The following is a 19,209-nucleotide window of genomic DNA, read 5'->3' on the forward strand; positions in this document are numbered from 1 at the left end:
CTCTTGAGTAGCTGGGATTACAGTTGCCCGCCACCAGGCCCAGCTAATTTTTGTGTTTTTAGTAGAGATGGTGTTTCACCATATTGGCCAGGCTGGTCTTGAACTGCTGACCTCAGGTGATCCACCCACCTCAGCCTCCCAAAGTGCTGGGATTACAGACGTGAGCCACCATGCCTGGCCAAAGAACTGCTTTTTAATGAAGCACTTTAAAGAAAAAATCATACTGGAAAATCAGACTAAAGAATATCTCAATGATAAATAGTTTCTTTTTAAAAAACATTTATGGGAAAACTTTTAAAGTATAACCACTGAATTTATAAGAATAAAAGGCATTCCTGTAGAGGAACTACAAAATTTCCGGAAACCTTAACAGAGATATTCATCTCAGTGGTGTTCATCCAATGTGTCATTCACTGGGGAGCTAATGCACCAAGAAATTGATGCTGGAATGTGCATAATACTCTTGATATCAACAATGCCATTCGTTTCAAAGAAAACCTGTAAGCAGCAGAACTTTAGAAGGTTATAATGAGATAGAAAGTCTTTAGAGATTGCATCATAATCCTTCTTCTTCTTCTACCCAATATTGATTTTCTTCTCTTCTAGGGATATTTTCCCAAGAACACTCCCTAATTCGATCCCTATGTGCTAATCTCCATCTCACAGTCTGCTTTCCAGAAGACCCACCTGCAATGGTGGCGGGAATGGTCCAAGAAAGCGCATGCCCATGTGAGATTCTGCAGCTGCCAACCACCGGCCAGCTAGCAGTGAGAACCCAGATAACCAAAGTGTCCTTGAAAAAGTGACAGTTAATCTGACACCTGAAGGGGCATTTAGTCAGACCAAGGAGTATTGGTAGGAAGAAGAGAAGTATTCCAAGCAAGAACCAATTGCGGCCAAGTCCCAAAGGGATAAAGAGTGAGTTATAATCACGGAATTAAAAGAAATTCTTTGTGACTGTGTGTCAGGTTATTAGAGAGAGACAGCAAGAGAGCACACAGCCCGAGATGAGGCTGAGGAGGCAAGCAGGGGACACGCAGATTTATCTGGAAAAGGCCAGGCACAGTGGCTCACACCTATAATCCCAGCACTTTGGGAGGCCGAGGTGGGTGGATCACCTGAGGTCAGGAGTTGGAGATCAGTCTGGTCAACGTGGTGAAACCCCGTCTCTTACCAAAAATACAAAAATTAGCTGGATGCAGCGGCATGGGCCTGTAATCCCAGCTACTCGGGAGGCTGAGGCTGGAGAAACGCTTGAACCCAGGAGGTGGAGGTTGTAGTGAGCCAAGATTGTGCCACTGGATTCCACTCCTGCCTAGGCAACAGAGTGAGACTCCATCTCAAAAAAAAAAAAAAAAAGATTTATCTGGAAGACAACGGAAGGGGAGATGAGGTGAAGGGAGTGGGGAGTGAGAGACTTTCAGAGTCTGAATTGGACAACTAGACAAGGCAGAGATTATCTAAACTCCATGGAAGCAGGAGCCTTGTCTGCACTGCTATATTCCCAATGCACAGCACTAGTCTGGTAGGTCTTCCATAAATATTTGTTGAGTAAATGAATGAATGCGTAGATGAATAAGCTGGGAAGTTGAGATGATGAATTCACTTTTGGACACAGAAATTTTTTTTTTTTTTGAGATGGAGTCTAGCTGTGTTGCCCAGGCTGGAGTGCAGTGGTGCGATCTTGGCTCACTGTAACCTCCATCTCCCGGGTTCATGCCACTCTCCTGCGTCAGCCTCCCGAGTAGCTGGGACTACAGGCGCCCGCCACCACGCCTGGCTAATGTTTTGTATTTTTAGTAGAGACGGGGTTTTACCATGTTAGCCAGGATGGTCTCGATCTCTTGACCTCGTGGTCTGCCCACTTTGGCTTCCCAAGGTGCTGGGATTACAGGTGTGAGCCACCACACCCGGCCTTGGTCATAGAGAATTTTGAGTGCCCGTGGGTCCCCTTTTGAAAGTGTACTCTGGGGATTATACAACTTTTGTTCAATTCTGAAGATAACCAGTGAAAAAATAACTCCTGGCCGGGCGCAGTGGCTCACGCTTGTAATCCCAGCACTTTGGGAGGCCGAGGCGGGCGGATCACGAGGTCAGGAGATCGAGACCATGGTGAAACCCCGTCTTTACTAAAAATACAAAAAATTAGCTGGGCGTGGTGGTGGGCGCCTGTAGTCCCAGCTACTCGGAGAGGCTGAGGCAGGAGAATGGAGTGAACCTGGGAGGCGGAGCTTGCAGTGAGCCGAGATTGCGCCACTGCACTCCAGCCTGGGTGACAGAGCGAGACTCTGTCTCAAAAAAAAAAAAAAAAAAAGAAAAGAAAAAGAAAAAATAACTCCTGAGTCCTTATTTTGAGACCATTATTCTCCCCCCACATTTGGAAGTTTGAAGTCCCCATAAGACCTGTGTAATCAATACCTAATCACCTTGAACCAAATGTGACTTTAAAAATGAGAGTGGCTGAGTATTGATCTTAACTAATGGAGAAACTGCCTGACTCTTGTGATCATCCAAATCCCTTTATCTTCTTTTAACCACAACGCACATAATTATCTTTTTTTTTCTTATTTTTAAATTTTGGAACTTGAGCCTAATATGTCATATGCATATCACATTAAGGTGTTCTGGTCAAAGTAAACTGTAAAACTATGGCACTTTTAAATGGACAAAAAAGGCTAGCTAATGAGTAGAAGGAAAATGAAAGAATAGAGGGGAATCCAAGGATTTTTACTGCCATCCAGTGGTGGAGCTCTCAGGCAACTATGATGTAAAGCCCCCAGTCTTTTTGTTTTCCACTGCCAAGTCCCAAATGCATTCATTCAAGCTTAGTGACTAACTTGCAATGCTAGCCTACCATACAAGTTTGTATTGTGTTTTCTTGATTTTGAAAGTAATTGGTTGGTCCTCTTGTGATCCTGAAGAAGATCATAGCCTTCCATAAGCAGCCAGTTTAAGAGTTACTTGGGCCGGGAGCAGTGGCTCACGCCTGTAATCCCAGCACTTTAAGAGGCCAAGGCGGGTGGATCACCTGAGGTCAGGAGTTCAAGACCAGCCTGACCAACATGGGCAAACTCCGTCTCTACAAAATATACAAAATTAGCTAGGCATGGTGACACATGCCTGTAATTCCAGCTACTCGGGAGGCTGAGGCAGCTGAATTGCTTCAACCTGGGAGATGGAGGTTGTGGTGAGCCAAGATCATGCCATTGCACTCCAGCCTAGGCAACAAGAGCGAAACTATCTCAAAAAAAAAAAAAAAAAAAAAAGAGTTACTTGTACTTGATGAGGGGAGAATCTGACTCATTAATGCCCTCGTGTTGCCAGCACACTCAACCCCTTCTTGCTTTCCCGAGCCCACTGCATATTCACACTCTTATGGAGAGTGAACCTCACAGATTCACCTTTAAGTCCCAGCTGGCCGTTTCCAAGTTATTTTTTGTCTGTGATTTTACAACTGTTGGCTCCTAGATGGACGGCTTAGAACCCATGGAAACAAACAAAGGAATGGAAGAAACCCTAACTCACTGATATGAAACAAGCAAGCGCCTTTGCCAACCTGCTGGAGAAAAATAAATACAATTGTTATCACCAGATTTAGTCTAAAAGAAAAATAATCGGCACAAGCATAGCATGCATGTTTTACAAACTGCACTTTTTTGGCCTTGACAAACACCATCCAGTTTACCCAAAGTTCATAAAAGGTTAATGTTTTCTACTTTTGAAATGCACATATACTGTTCTCTGTGTGCTAATGATGTGGCCTCTTAACCAGGGTTTGATTTTTCTGTGCCCATCCACCAATTTGCTCAAAGTCGTGGTCTCAGGCAGTGACATCATTCCTTGACACTAAAAACAAACACCATCCAGATCTCTGTTTGCTTTCTCCTGCAGGTTTGTAGTCCATGGAAGCAGTGCCGATGGGAAAGGGCACAGAGACCACAGGGTTTTGCTTGTACCCACTGATTTAAGCAGCTGGTTCCCAGGGACTGGCCCAGACCAAAACAAAAAAATAAATTCCAGAGAATGCTGTGCAAACTCTACATAAAATTCTTAAGAATGTGAAGATGAAGGCACACAGTTGGCATCCAGTATAAGGTCAATATCTATATTTAATCTACATCTATATCTGTATTTACTTATTTACTGAAATACAAGGCATGCCAGTTTTACAAGGAAATTCTGGAGAAAAAAATCGAAGTGGTTTTCTTCCCACTTGTTTTAAACATTTTTTTTTTTTTTTTTTTTTTTTTTTGAGACAGAGTCTCACTCTGTTGCCCAGGCTGGAGTGCAGTGGCGTGATCTTGGCTCACTGCAAGCTCCGCCTCCTGGGTTCATGCCATTCTCCTGCCTCAACCTCCCGAGTAGCTGGGACTACAGGTGCCCACCACCACGCCTGGCTAACTTTTTGTATTTTTAGTAGAGACGGGGTTTCACCCTGTTAGCCAGAATGGTCTCGATCTCCTGACCTCGTGATCCGCCCGCCTCGGCCTCCCAAAGTGCCGGGATTACAGGCGTGAGCCACCACGCCTGGCCTGAGATGGAGTTTTGCTCTTGTCGCCCAGGCCGAAGTGCAATGGCACGATCTCAGCTCCATGCAACCTTCACCTCCCAGGTTGAAGCAATTCTCCTGCCTCAGCTTTCCTAGTAGCTGGGATTACAGGCGCCTGCTACCACGCCTGGCTAATTTTTGTATTTTTAGTAGAGGTGGAGTTTCACCATATTGGCCAGGCTGGTCTTGAACTCCCAACTTCAGGTGATCCACCCATCTTGGCCTCCCAAAGTGCTGGGATTACAGGTGTGAGCCACCGCACCTGGCCAACAATTTTCTATACAATAGCCAAAGTACTTGAAACCAAAGGTGTCAGTAAAAACTTGGGACAAAGCATCCAGCAAGAAAACATGTGAAGGATGCCTATTTTAAGCTAATACACACAGTAAAAACAGTAAATATTTTACTATTAGTATATGACAAACACAGAAAAATTAATGGATTCTAATACAATTGGACTCTTACACTACAGCAGTGCTTCCACTGGCTCACTGGACAACATCCACTTGCTATGCTCTGCCACTAGAGAATCTTACTATTGCTATTGTCTTCCTGTTTTCTACTTCTCCCTCCCTCATCCCCTCTTCAGGTTGTTGAGCGTTTTGTCTTCAATATAGGCACTTTGCATGTGGTGTGGGGTGGGTAAGCTGCCAGAATAAATGAAATAACTTTGCCCTTCTTAGATGCTAGGATACTGCATTTGCCTGTCCAATATCTCTGGAACTGAATGTTTCCTAGGCTAACTCCACCAGAAATGGTTTTAATTTTGCACCAAGGTATGCACTTGGAGTTACATACTGCTTAAGAGAAATCAAATTATAATTTCCAGTAACTGGCTAACTTAATTTCCTGGCTAAAGGGGGAATAATAAAATATCTTATTATCTCAATAAATCAATGAAAATTTTTGATAATCCTGAGGGGCCTGGGTTTCTGGGATGACCCACTGGGTAGTGCTGTCAAGCAGAGGGCAGTTCAGGCATGTTTCAGAGTCAGAGGTTTATTCCTGAGTTATAATTTGTTTCTGTGGGCAACAAAGGCAAAAGGAATTTTTTCTTTAGATGCAAAAAAAAAAAAAATCCCTCAATAAATAAAACTCAACATTTACATTCATATTAAGCCCATTAGCAAATTAGGGATGAAAGGAACATTCTTTACCCTAGAAAAGGTATACATAAAAACATTTAAGCATGCATTATATTTAATAGAGCAACAGTAAAAGGATTTTCTTTAAAATCGGTATACCTGCTATCATCACTCTATAATTCAATATTGCCCTGTAAGTTTTAACTAGTTTAATAGACATGAAAATTAAAAATATGAAGACTGGAAAGGAAGAAATAAAATTGCCATTCACAGAATCCCCAAATAATCTCAGGCTAAATATTTGAATTGAGAAGAGCATTTAGCAAGGTTGTGATCAGTATCTAAAAGTCAATTGTATTTCAATACACCAGAAACAAACTATCAAACACAAATCTTTAAAAATATAACATTTCCAACAGCAACAAAATATAATACTTAGAATAAATCTACTAAAATATTAGTAAAAACCTCTATGAAGAAAATTATAAATATTTATGACAAATATTAAGTGAAATCTAAATCAATGTCATGGACCAGAAGACTCAATATTGTAAAGATGTTCTTTTCCCCCAAACTATCTATAGAATCAATATAATTCTAATAAAAATCCCAACAGGGTTTTGTTTTTAACTTAAACAGATCCTAAATTTATAAAAAGCAATGGGTTTAAGAGAATGAAAAGAGAAGCCACAGACTGGGAGAAAATCTTTGTAAAACATGTATCTGGTAAAAGATATATGGAAAATATACAAAGAACTCCTAAAACCCAACAATAAGAAAATAAACAACCCAATTAAAAAAACGGACAGACGACTTGAAAAGAGACAGTACTTCACCAAGGAAGATATACAGATGGCAAATAAGCAATGAAAAGATGTTCTATATCATACGTCATTAGCGAGTTGCAAATTAAAACAATGAGATACACTACACACCTATTAGAATGGCTAAAATCCAAAACACTGACACCAACAAATGCTGACAAAGATATGGAGCAACAGGAACACTCATTCATTCATAGTGGGAATGCAAAATCGTACAGCCACTCAGGAAGACATTTTAGCAGCTTCTTACAAAACTAAACATATTCTTACTATACAATCCAGCAGCTGTATGTACTTCTTAGTATTTACCCAAATAAGCTGAAAACTTACATCTACACAAGAACCTACACGCAGATGTTTAGAATAACCTTATTCTTCATTGCCAAAGCTTGGAAGCAACAAAGATGTTCTTCAATAGGTGAGTGGATAAATATACTGTGGTACATCTATAAAATGGAATATTATTCAGCACTAAAAAGAAATGATCTATTAAGCCATGAAAAGAAATAGAGGAAACTTAAGTGCACATTGTTAAGTGAAAAAAGCCAATCTGAAAAGGCTACATACTATATAATTCCAACCATATTTTTTGGGCAAGGCTATGGAGACAGTAAAAAGATCAGTGGTTGCCAGGAGTTTGGGTGGTGGGGAAGTAAGGGAGGGTCAGATGAATTGGTGGGAGCACAGGGATTTGCAGGGCACTGAAACTGTTGTGTATGATATATTGGTGAATACATGTAATTATACATTTGTCAAAACCCATAGATGTGTAACACAAAGAACCTTAGTGTAAACTATAAACTTTAATTAATAATAAGTATCAACAGAGGCTCATCCATTGTAACAAATGTGTTACACTAATGTAAGATATTAATATGAGGGAACCTGCAGGCAGGAGTGGGGGTGAGGGGTTATATGAGGGCTGTCTATACGTTCCCCTCAATTTTTCTATACATGTAAAACTGCTCAAAAAATAAAGTCTGCTAATTAATTATTTGAAAATCAAAGAGTGAGCATACTCCTAAAAAAAAGGTAGAAGAATTTGCCTTATCAGAAATGAAGACATAAAAATGCCATAATATGAAAACAGTATAACATTGATGCACAGATAGAAAAAACATGATGGAATTGGACACAGAGCTCGGAAACAGACCTATGCATGGATGAAAATTTATCTACAGTACAACTCTCTCTGCAGATCAGAAAGGGAAAGGATGACTATTGAATAAAATGAATTGTTCCACCCATAGGTATACACCCTAAAATAATGCTTCCCAGTGTTTTTCACAGATTGGCAAAACATCTGTTTCACAGGATGTCTATTTGGCAGACTGGGATTAAGGCGAGGGGATTTGAGGCCTTTAAGTGGAGCTTGGTTTAAAAAAATTAAATTTTCTTTATATAATACTTTTAAAATTAAGATTACGTAGTAGGTATAAAATTAAATATTGAATAATTTTATAACACTTCCTAATAAAGTATTTTTAAAGTGTTATTGAGAAACTTGAGCTTACATCTGCAAACTTTTAAATAGGTTTTATCTTTGAAATGACTACCTGCAGTTCCCAATCGAGACTTTTAATTTAATCTCTCGGATTTCTAACTGCCACCATCAGCGAAAAATATGCACAAATGGAGGCCAAAACTTCTAAATTTTTAAAAAATCACTCAGAAATTTAAGACATTTAAAATTGCATTTAAAGAAGCTTTTCTTTTTTTATGTTGGCAAAAGTAAAGTTGAAATTTCTTGTCAAAATGCCAGTGGATTTAGAATCCAACCTATCTTTTTCATGTCAAGTCTTTCAAATGTTGAAGCTGTAATTCACAGAATGCCCCTGCGTTGTTCGAGCAGTTACCACCTGTTTTTATGCATCTGTGGAATGTCCATTTGGAACACCCAGCTCCGCAGAGGATGGCTATGGCCCAAGGGTTTCATTAAGCCATTCTAAGGTAGCAAATCATTAATGTGATCACAGTTAACTAGGATTAAGAAATCAAGCTGGGAAAGAAGATTATTTGATAAAAAAAAAAAAAAGAATTTGACGTTTTTGACACAGTAAGGATTTCAGAGTTCACATTACTGACTAAAAAAAAAAAAAGTGACAAGATAGAGACTTGTTCGAGGTCGTATAGCTGGCCATGGAAGAGACAGAAATTAGGGCCCAGGTAGGTGCTCTGAGATGCCAAGTCCAGTGCTATTTCTGGAAGACCAGACATACATCCTTTGACAAAAAGGAAGGAGCAGGTGAAGTGGCTGTGTGGTTCTCTTTTTTTTCCTAGTGAACTTTAAGCCCATACAATTCCAATTACTTCATCTTCTCCTTAAGAGTTCTACATCCCCGGTGGGGCGCAGTGGCTCACACCTGTAATCCCAGCACCTTGGGAGGTTGACGCGGGTGGATCACAAGGTCAAGAGATAGAGACCATCCTGGCTAACACGGTGAAATCCCGTCTCTACTAAAAATACAAAAAATTAGCCAGGCGTGGTGGCCTGGTGCCTGTAGTCCCAGCTACTCGGGAGGCTGAGGCAGGAGAATGGCGTGAACCCAGGAGGCAGAGCTTGCTGTGAGCCAAGATCCCGCCACTGCACTCCAGCCTGGGTGACAGAGCGAGACTCCATCTCAAAAACAAACAAAAGAGTTCTACATCCCCACGCCTTCCAGGGTAGAATCAATTGGTTCTGCTTTGTTTCCATAACACTGAATTCTAGATTCTATTAATTACTGTACTTACCTCATTGCCTTATGGTTAGTCCCATCTGTCTTCTGAGCTAGCTATGGGGTCGAAGATGACTAGTTATTCATGTCCATATTCCCAGGGCTAGCACAACGCCTGGTACAAAATAAGCATTTAACAAATGCTTATAGAATAAATGAAATAACAGCAACTCCTTTTCACTATTAAAATCTTGGCAGAGGCTAATTACTGCCTACCCACTTCTCTTACATGGGAAAGTTCTGTACGAACCATTTTCCCCTTTCAGCCGCTTTCTTCGCTGTTCCCTCTCTATCCTTGAGAGGCTGCGCACCTTGGTGAGTATGCAACGCCCCCAGGAACCCACCTGCTAGGAACTTCTCGGTCTTAAAGGAAGGATGCTGAAATTGAACCCAGCTGGGCATGTTCCCCAAAGCCCACCCCCTTGCCATTTCCTTAGGAGCATCTCATTATCCTTTTTTGCTTTTGCTCTTTGGGCCTCTGCAAATGGTGAGAGGAAAAGGGCTGTTTTCTCTTCCAAGAGCAGGACATTCCAGGTGGGGCTTAGGAGCAACATGACATCCTGTTCTGTATGTGCCTTAGAAGGGTCTGAGATTTTTATAGTTTAAGGTAACCTGCAGAGAACTATTAATGTCACAAGGGAAGGAACCAGGGAGGAAAATTCCTACAGAGAGGAAGAGAGAAGTTTGCTTACTGATAGTAGAAAAAATATTCATCATTCAAAGAAATGTCTGGGAATGGGGCTGAAAAAGTTGAGATGACTAAAGGTTGAGGGAGAACTTTAAAGACATCTTAGTAGGAAGGAAAACTTTACCCCGGCGCATAAACATCACATAATAAGGCTTCTTTGAGAGCATAACCTACCACTCCCCCTGGGTTCTCTTTCTGCTCCAGCCACACTGATTTTACCGGGCCTGAAGTCCCCCAAACATTCTCACCTCTTCTTCTGGTAATGGCCAACCCATACTCTTTTTTTTTTTTTTTTTTTTTTTTGAGACAAAGTCTCGCTCTTGTCCCCCAGGCTGGAATGCGACGGCACGATCTCGCTCACTGCAACCTCTGCCTCCTGGGTTCAAGCGATTCTCCTGCCTCAGGCTCCCGAATACCTGGGATTACAGGCGCCTGCCACCATGCCTGGCTAATTTTGGTACTTTTAGTAGAGATGGGGCTTCACCATGTTGGTCAGGGTGGTCTCAAACTCCTGACCTCAGGTGATCCACCCGCCTCAGCCTCCCAAAGTGCTGGGATTACAGGCGTGAGCCACCACTCCTGGCCCATGGCAAAGCCATACTCTTAAAAGGCAGTGAGGCAGTGAAAGCTGGCCCAAGGACCCTCACATTCCTGTGATGATGTAAATGCTTTATCCTAACTTGGGGAGCTTTTTTCCCTGAGAAATGTCTTCTGTCTTATCAGAATATGATTTATCGCTGCACTTTGCAGATGATACCTTCCCTATTCCCTTTTTCTCATAATTGCAATTACCCATCACTTTGATATTGATCTTTGGCAACCATCTCTATTTTCTTCTTCTTGCCAAAGATTTGAGCAGCAAATAATAGCTGCTCTAGGACATATTTAAGTCATTCTTCTTTGAAATTTGGAGAGTATTAGCATCATAGAATTTTAGTGCTGCAAGTAATTAGAACAATTCATTAATCTATGGTTATGGTCTTGTAGATGAGGGGGAAAAAAATCCCTGTTCCTCTGCCCTTCTGAATTCTCCACCGGGGCCTTTGTAACAAAAGACAGATTTAAAAGTGAGAAACAAATAGAAGTGTATTAACATGTGTATCTCATATACATGGAAGGCTTAGAATTTGGGCTTAAATACCATCTCCAGCTAAAATAAAGGAAGAAAGCTATGGAGGAGGCAAGTTATGAGAAGGTGAATAGGGAAAGTATGGTAAACAACTGTGAGGCTTCTTATGCAAATTTAAGTCCCAGAGCCATTATCTTTCTGATACAGAGAGGGAGATATCCTCACAAATGGAAATTTTCTTTATAAATTTCCCTTATTAAAGAAAAGTATCCTATGCTGTTTTCAGAGCCTCTACTGTCTGCTGTTTCTGAAAATAATCAGATCAAAATAATCATTGTGCCGACCAGGTGCAGTGGCTCACACCTGTAATCCCAGCACTTTGGGAGGCTGAGCCGGGCAGATCATGAGGTCAAGAGATCGAGACCATCCTGGCCAACATGGTGAAACCCCGTCTCTACTAAAAATACAAAAATTAGCCGGGTGTGGTGGTGGGCGCCTGTAGTCCCAGCTACTCAGGAGGCTGAGGCAGGAGAATTGCTTGAACCTGGGAAGCAGAGGTTGCAGTGAGCCGACATCATACCACTGCACTCCAGCCTGGTGATGGAGCAAGACTCTATCTCAAAAAGAAAAAAAAAAAATCATTGTGCCAAAAAAGCATATTTAGAGTAGCATAGTCTGGTCTGCTACAGGTTGCCTCCACAAAGTAGTACATGAAACACGGACATATATGTTAACTAAGGCTGGTAACTCAAATGAAATATTCATGAACCTTATTTCTTATGCCTATTTCTGGCAACATGGAGTCATTAAGATTTACCAGAATTAAAGTACAATTTTAGAATAAGAAAGTCTCTGTGTGAAAACACTAAAGCTAAATTATGATATGCTTTTGTATCTATAAACTTTTTTTTTTGAGACTGAGTCTTGCTCTGTTGCCCAGGCTGGAGTGCAGTGGCACAGTCTCAGCTCACTGCAACCTCTGCCTCCCAGGTTCAAGTGATTCTCCTGTCTCAGCCTCCCGAGTAGCTGGGACTACAGGCATGTGCCACCACGCCCAGCTAATTTTTTGTATTTTTTTAGTAGGGACGGGGTTTCACCATGTTAGCCAGGATGGTCTTGATCTCCTGACCTCGTGATCCACCCGCCTCGGCCTCCCAAAGTGCTGGGATTACAGGCGTGAGCCACCGCGCCCGGCCTCTGTAAACTTTTTAAATAGAAATATGAAGTTGTACAAAAGAACTTTGATATATTTAAGGGTTTAGTTTGCTAGATTAGTACTTGCTGCTCATTTCAACTAGCGTGGCAAATTTCAAGAGCATAACTTCAAACTACATAGGTTTAAATTAGATGGCCAGATTTAGTTTTTTTGGAATGACATTTGATTTTATGACAAATGAATAAAATATTACTGATAGTATTTTAAGGTACGGAGACCAGTTCCATGGGTGGGCAGAAGAAGAGAAATGGTTCTTACTTGGGTATAAGATGCTTAAGAGCAGCTGGAAAATACATGTCAAATGAATGACTAGACTACATCTTACCATGTGCCTGTCTCTTCATGACCAATGAATCAGGACCACTGCCATAGAATCCCAGACCGCGTGTGAGGGCCACTGGCATTAAGCCTAAAATTGCAGTAACTTCTGAAAGGAGCTAAAAGAATCTTGTATACCACAAAAAGAAAAGTGTTTTTCTAGGGTTGTGAAACAAACTTTATGCAACAAAACTTACTTAAAAATAGTCACATTTAAAGCTATGTATTTTTGACTGGGTGTGGTGGCTCACACCTGTAATCCCAGCACTTTGGGAGGGTGAGGAGGGGCGCATGATTTGAGGTCAGAAATTCAAGACCAGCCTGGCCAATATGGTGAAACACTGTCTCTACTAAAAATACAATAATCAGCTGGGCGTGGTGGCTCACGCCTGTAATTCCAGCTGCTTGAGAGGCTGAGGGGAGAGAATCGCTTGAACCTGGGAGGCAGAGGTTGCAGTGAGCCGAGATCGTGCCATTGCACTCCAGCCTGGGCGACAGAGCGTGACTCCGTCTCAAAAAAACAAAAAATTAAATAAATAAATAAAGCAAGCTATGTATTTTCATTACGTACAGGCATCTCCTGCTTAATATAAGTGATCTGTAAAAATGAAAATTTGCTGTGTGAAAATGCTAATAGAATTCATGATACACCTCAGTCAAATCCCTTAATTTCCTACAAAGACAATGGAAATGCAATAAAACTATTGTGTTAGACTGTAAGATGCTTAAAGCATCTCTTAGTGTCAAAGGTGCTTTGTGTGCAATAGTATCTTCTCTTCCATATTTGTTTTTCTCACACATACGTGGCTTTCTTCTGCACAGTTTTAGACGCTTGCTGTACTTTTATGGGACTTGCACAACCCTAGGTAAAACCAAGGTCTAGATGTGGAAGACGCTATGAAAATGCATTAAGAGCACATGCTGGAAAGTGGAAACAGCTGGAAACTGGTCACACATTTCCCCTATACAAACATCATCTACAAGATGTTGCAAGAGACAGGTAAGTTATGAAGCTTTGAGACTGTATTTGCTTTCTATCACTGCAAATTCAGTAGCTTCAAACAAGACACACTTGTTATCTTCAGTTCTATAGGCTGGAAGTTGACCTCAGCTTCCCGAGTAGCTTGGATTACAGGTGTGCACCACTATGCCCAACTAATTTATTTTATTTTTTGTAGAGATGGGGTTGCACCATGTTGCTTAGGCTGGTCTCAGACTCTCGGGCTCAAGCGATCCACCCGCCTTGGCCTTCCAAAGTGCTGGGATTACAGGTGTGAGCCACCGTGACTGGCCTCCTTCTACTTTTAAGGTCCTCTTCCTTTGGAAGAAATCACCAAATTATCTGGGTGGGCCCAGTGTAATCACAATGAAATCACCCTTGTGATTACATTGGGCCCACCCACATAATCCAGGATAATCTTCCTATTAAGGCCAGGTTGATTAGCAGCTTATCTATAACCTTACTTCCCATTTGCTATGGAAGGTAACATACCCACAGGTTCTGAGGATTAGGACACGGACATCTTTGGGGTGTCATTATTCTGCCTACTGTAGTTATTTATTTAGTTATTTTTGAGACAGAGTTTCGCTCTTGTTGCCCAGGCTGGAGTGCAATGGCATGATCTCCGCTCACTGCAACCTCTGCCTCCCGGGTTCAAGTGATTCTTCTGCCTCAGCCTCCTGAGTAGCTAGGATTATAGGCTCCTGCCACTATGCCTGGCTAATTTTCTCTCTCTTCTTCTTTTTTTTTTTTTTTTTTTTTTTTTTTTAGTAGAGATGGGGTTTCACTACATTGGCCAGGCTGGTCTCGAATTCCTGACCTCAGGTGATCCACCCGCCTCAGCCTCCCAAAGTGCTGGGCTTACAGGCGTGAGCCACTGCACCTGGGCTACTGTAGTTATTAAAATGCAAAACCTTTCAGAAAAAATGTTACATGGGCAGATATTTCTGCTGGATATGCCTAGCCATAGTTTGTTTTTAAAAACTCAGATGCTTTTTCAAGTTAAAAGTGAATTTCAGCTAAAGTACGAAACAATGAAACAATGGCATTACTCTGGTTGTGTAAGCAGGGATTGGAACTGTGAAAGCTATTATTCATTTTTCCTGTGATATGTATTTTAGTTTGCTAGGGCTGCCATAACAAACGACCAAAAACTGGGCGGCTTAAACAACAGAAATTTATTTTCTGTCAAATCTGGAGGCTAGCCGTTGGAGTTCAAAGTTTCGGCAGGGTTGATTTGTCCTGAGGCCTGTCTCCTTGGCTTGCAGATGGCCACTGTCTCCCTGTGTCTTCACTTCTTTTCTGTGTATCTGTGTCCTAATCTCTTCTAAGTGTTACAAGTAGTTAGACAGGCATGAGCGGGGCAGGAGAGGGTTCTTCCCCCACCCACTAGGAATATCAGGTGATGGTTCGGCAGTGACCACATTGCCTCTCTAAAAGTGATCAACTGGCAGCTGAGGCCGGAGGTTGGAGGGGGGGGGCATTTCCTGATGGCCCACACCTGCTGCACTGAAGTGTTAATTGAATGCAGGCGCCAAACAGATGCAACTTCCTGGGCATGCACATTAAGGACAAAATGGTGGAGTATGACCTTCCAGGGGCACACCACCAGAAAAGGGAAGAAAGCCTCAGATGGGCATGTGTACAGCTTCCTCAACACTGTGTGTGCTCACTTCCCAAGTGTAAGGAGGGCGCTGTGTGTGCAGGCAGCCCACCCTAAGGGAAGAATCACAGAAAGGGGCCAGCCTATAAAATCCTAGCTAGGTTCAAGGTTAAACACTGCACTTGGCCTTCAGGTGCCCACTTGTGTCTCTTCCAAGTGAACTTTCCTTTCCTTCCTGCTCTAAAGCCTTTTTAAATAAACTTCCATTTCTGCTCTGAAACTTGCCTGATCTCTTTTTCTGCCTTATGCCCCTCAGTCAAATTCTTTCTTCTGAGGAGGCAAGAACTGAGGTTGCTGCAGACCTATATGGATTCGCCACTGGTAATTCAGATACCTTCTATGGGTGACACAAGGACAGCAGTCATGTTGGATTAGGGCCATCCCAATGACCTCATTATCCTTAATTACCTCACTAAAGATCCAATCTTCAAATCTAGTCACTTTCTGAAGTATTAGAGGTTAGAATTCCCACATATGAATGTTAGGGGAAACAATTTAGCCCATAACAAGATCTAACAAATTTAATGATTAACTTGTAAAAGACACTACATTAACAGAAGACCACTGGTAAAAATAAAAGTGGGGAGGGTGGGATACAACTTATACACATGTACTCATTGACAATTACTCTCAGGTAGAATTTTTTCTACAAAAATGGTGATTTATTTCACTTTAACATACAATGGTAGATATATTGGGGATCATCAAATTTTAAAATTTTTTTGTTGGGCTTACTTTACATATTACAATACTAACGTAAGCTTATAAACTCTTCCATTTCAATGAAGGAAAGGGATCCAATTGACACCTGCTAGCAGCTTGGCTAAGAATGGACATAAAAATCGGACAAAACACTGAAAATATAAAGTACTTTTCTCCAAATGTGTATACAAAGTTTTGAAACAAAATGACTGCCCGCTCCACAGGACAGACAATCTGAATTTCAAAAATGCTCCAGGCCCGGAATTGCATAACCCTGTGTAACAATACTTACAATACAACTTAACAATATTTCATCGAAGACTTTTTTCATTTGAGATTTTAAAAAAACTGAAGTAAAACAGTAGCCAAGGAACTGCACAACCAAAAAATGAAAATTATATAAAATATTTCCACCACTATTTAAATGCCAAATTTAATCAAGCAATAGTAAAAAAACAAAACAACATAATAATACAACCTTCTGTTTAAAATAACAGCACTGTTCCACCTCTCTTCCATTGAATTTTACATATGAACAGACTATATATACTGGTTTTTCAGAGAAATGTCCATTTGGTCTGCCACACCTGTCGGGCTCATCCTAAATCCTCTCACTGTCTTCAGAGGACTTGCAACTCCATGCTGTTTCTGTATTTCCAGCCTTCCGGGGTAGGTGCAATGTCTCAAGTATAATACATTTCTCCCTTTTCCTTTACACAGTGCAGAGTATATGGGCTTAGGTTATGTAGATTCTGTTTCACTCCAGGTCACTGTCTTTCTCTAAATTCAAGGCGGTATTCAACGGAGTGCAGTAGTTGGGCTTGTCAGAAGGTACATAGCCTGGCAGACACAAACACTTGTAGGAACCATCGGTGTTAATGCACTTGGCATTCTTGCAGAGTGACATCCGGTTGTTCAACTCATCACATTCATTTACATCTGCAATAAGTCAAGCCATGCAGGTAAACAATCTTTGATATTGCTCTGTGAGGACACATAACCTACCTGAGGCTTAGCTGAGGCATCAAGGCAGTCTGAATGCTGCCCTTCCCCCGACCACCCCAAGGAAGCTTTCTTGTCATTGCTTCAATCACAGACAAGATAAAGGTGACTTTTTTTAGATCTTAAAGAGGTAGATTATCAGGGAGGTTCTAGAACTTCTTTCCCTGTTATCTAGCACAACATGAGCATTTTGTGAGCTTGAAATTTTCTAGTAGAACCTCAAGAAAGTTAGAGGAACTATATTACTTCCAAATTCCTTCCCATAGGTATGGAGGAACTGCTAGATTTGTCAAGAGGAACCAGATACCTACGCAGAGGCCTCTCCATACAGCCTGTCTAAAGCCTTCCATAACATTCTCAGACCTCTTTCTACATGAGACCCATTGAGGCTTTCACTCACTTGAAACATCTGTTAAGAAGCTAGGTTACCTATTTTACAGACACACCACGGATTAAAACTAACAAAAGCAAAGTCGGCAAAAGGACTGCTTCAAGAGGGAGAAGAGGCGGGGCGTGGTAGCTCAAGCCTGTAATCCCAGCACTTTGGGAGGCCGAGGTGGGCGGATCACGAGGTCAGGAGATCAAGACCATCCTGGCTAACACAGTGAAACCCCGTCCCTACTAAAAATACACACACACACAAAAATTAGCCTGGTGTGGTGGTGGGCGCCTGTAGTCCCAGCTACTCGGGAGGCTGAGGCAGGAGAATGGCATGAACCAGGGAGGCAGAGCTTACTGTGAGCCAAGATCATGCCACTGCACTCCAGCCTGGGTGACAGAACGAGACTCCTTCTCAAAAAAAAAAAAAAAAAAAAAAAAAGAGGGAGAAGAAAAATAAAAGAAAAACTTGTGGCAAACAGGCCCTGAAAGACAACACTAGGTCACACAGAGAAGGTTAAATGTATGCTTCCTGTTGTTTTCAATGTAAGAGTTGTGGCAACACGACAGCTTTAGGAGGAGTTTCATTCAAATGATTACTAGGAAGTTGTATTTTTTGCAGATGTCTACACTCCCTTATGCTAGTGTAAGTATTCAAGGAAATCATTACTTGCTACAGTCAAAAGCTAAATTTGAGTCAAAGTAATTATCTGGGATATTCCGGCCTTTTCTCCAATATTTACCACTATTTGGATTCTTTTTTTTTTTTTCAATCCTCATTGATAAATGGATTCCTAAATGAAACACCAACTCTATCTTTTTAAAAAGAATTGTGGTAGGCTGGGTGAGGTGGCTCACGCCTGTGATCCTAGCACTTTGGGAGGCCAAGGCGGGCGGATCACCTGAGGTTAGGAGTTCAAGACCATCCTGACCAACATGGTGAAACCCCCATCTCTACTAAAACTACAAAATCAGTTGGGCGTGGTGGCGCACACCTGTAATCCAGCTACTCAGGAGGCTGAGGCAGGAGAATTGCTTGAACCTGGGAGGCAGAAGTTGCAGTGAGTCAAGATCACCCCACTGCACTCCAGCCTGGGCGACAAGAGTAAAACTCCATCTCGGAAAAAAAAAAAAAAAAAAAAAGAATTGTGGTAAAATATACAGGACATATTTACCATTTTAACCATTTTTAAGTATATAGTCCAGTGGCATTAAGTATATTCATACTGTACTTAATGTACATCTCCAGAACTTTTCTCATCTTTCCAAACTGAAACTCAGCAAATCTATCTTAAATGTTCTCTACTGACTGAGATATGGACTTGGGGTGTCAGGAAAAAATTAATGTCCCATAAAACACACGTCGTTCTTACCGACACAGGTCATCTTGGCCGTATCCAAGTGATACCCATCAAAGCAATCACAGGTGTAACCTTCCTGGACCCTCACACAGCGACCATTTTCACATCCATTGAGGATGCCGCATTCCTCAGCCTGTAACTCCTCAAAGCTATTTAGAAAACCTGGAAAGGAAAGGGCAGAAGCTAAGTTAGACCTTCTCAACTTCCTATATCATTTTTTAAATGATATTTAGATGATGGTTCATTTTCTAAATAGACACATATATGTCCATATATATTTCAGACATCTTAAAGTTAGCATTAGAAATACTGAATGTTGCTGTGTAAAATAATATAAAAATAAAAAAATTTGTATGTTTTGTGCAGAGTAGCCTCATATTTTGAATTCTGATATTCTATGTTAAAATAACATAAAATGAGAAAGCAAATATGGTTTTTGTTTTTGCTCTTAATTATTAAAAGTGTTCCTCCAAAGTTCCAAACTTCCTGAGTTCACAGTAGGGCAAATGTCAGACTCTCAGGACAGAACCAACAGCATTCACTATTGGAGTCTAGTAAGCATTTGCTAAGAAGGTCCGTAAGAGTGTGAGGCAATACGTTTTCAGCTGGAGTTTGTAAGACCAGAGAGAAGCAGGCT

General features: G+C 41.3%; 1 protein-coding gene across 33 annotated transcripts in view; it reads right to left on the reverse strand.

Annotated features, from left to right (window-relative positions):
* Nucleotides 1–15,769: 15,769 nt before the first annotated feature.
* Nucleotides 15,770–19,209, reverse strand: part of LTBP1 (latent transforming growth factor beta binding protein 1) — a 442,730-nt gene continuing 439,290 nt past the window's right edge. For all 33 annotated transcript variants that reach the window (XM_063623691.1, XM_055252600.2, XM_063623686.1 and 30 more), the window contains 2 exons: nucleotides 18,585–18,734; nucleotides 15,770–16,770 (listed from right to left, as the gene is read on the reverse strand). In XM_063623691.1, coding sequence (XP_063479761.1) covers nucleotides 16,589–16,770; nucleotides 18,585–18,734 — 332 coding nt within the window. In that variant the 3' untranslated portion in view covers nucleotides 15,770–16,588. The remainder of the gene's footprint in view (nucleotides 16,771–18,584; nucleotides 18,735–19,209) is intronic.

This window comes from Symphalangus syndactylus, chromosome 18 (assembly GCF_028878055.3).
Source record: "Symphalangus syndactylus isolate Jambi chromosome 18, NHGRI_mSymSyn1-v2.1_pri, whole genome shotgun sequence".
In the NCBI taxonomy this organism is placed as follows: domain Eukaryota; kingdom Metazoa; phylum Chordata; class Mammalia; order Primates; family Hylobatidae; genus Symphalangus; species Symphalangus syndactylus.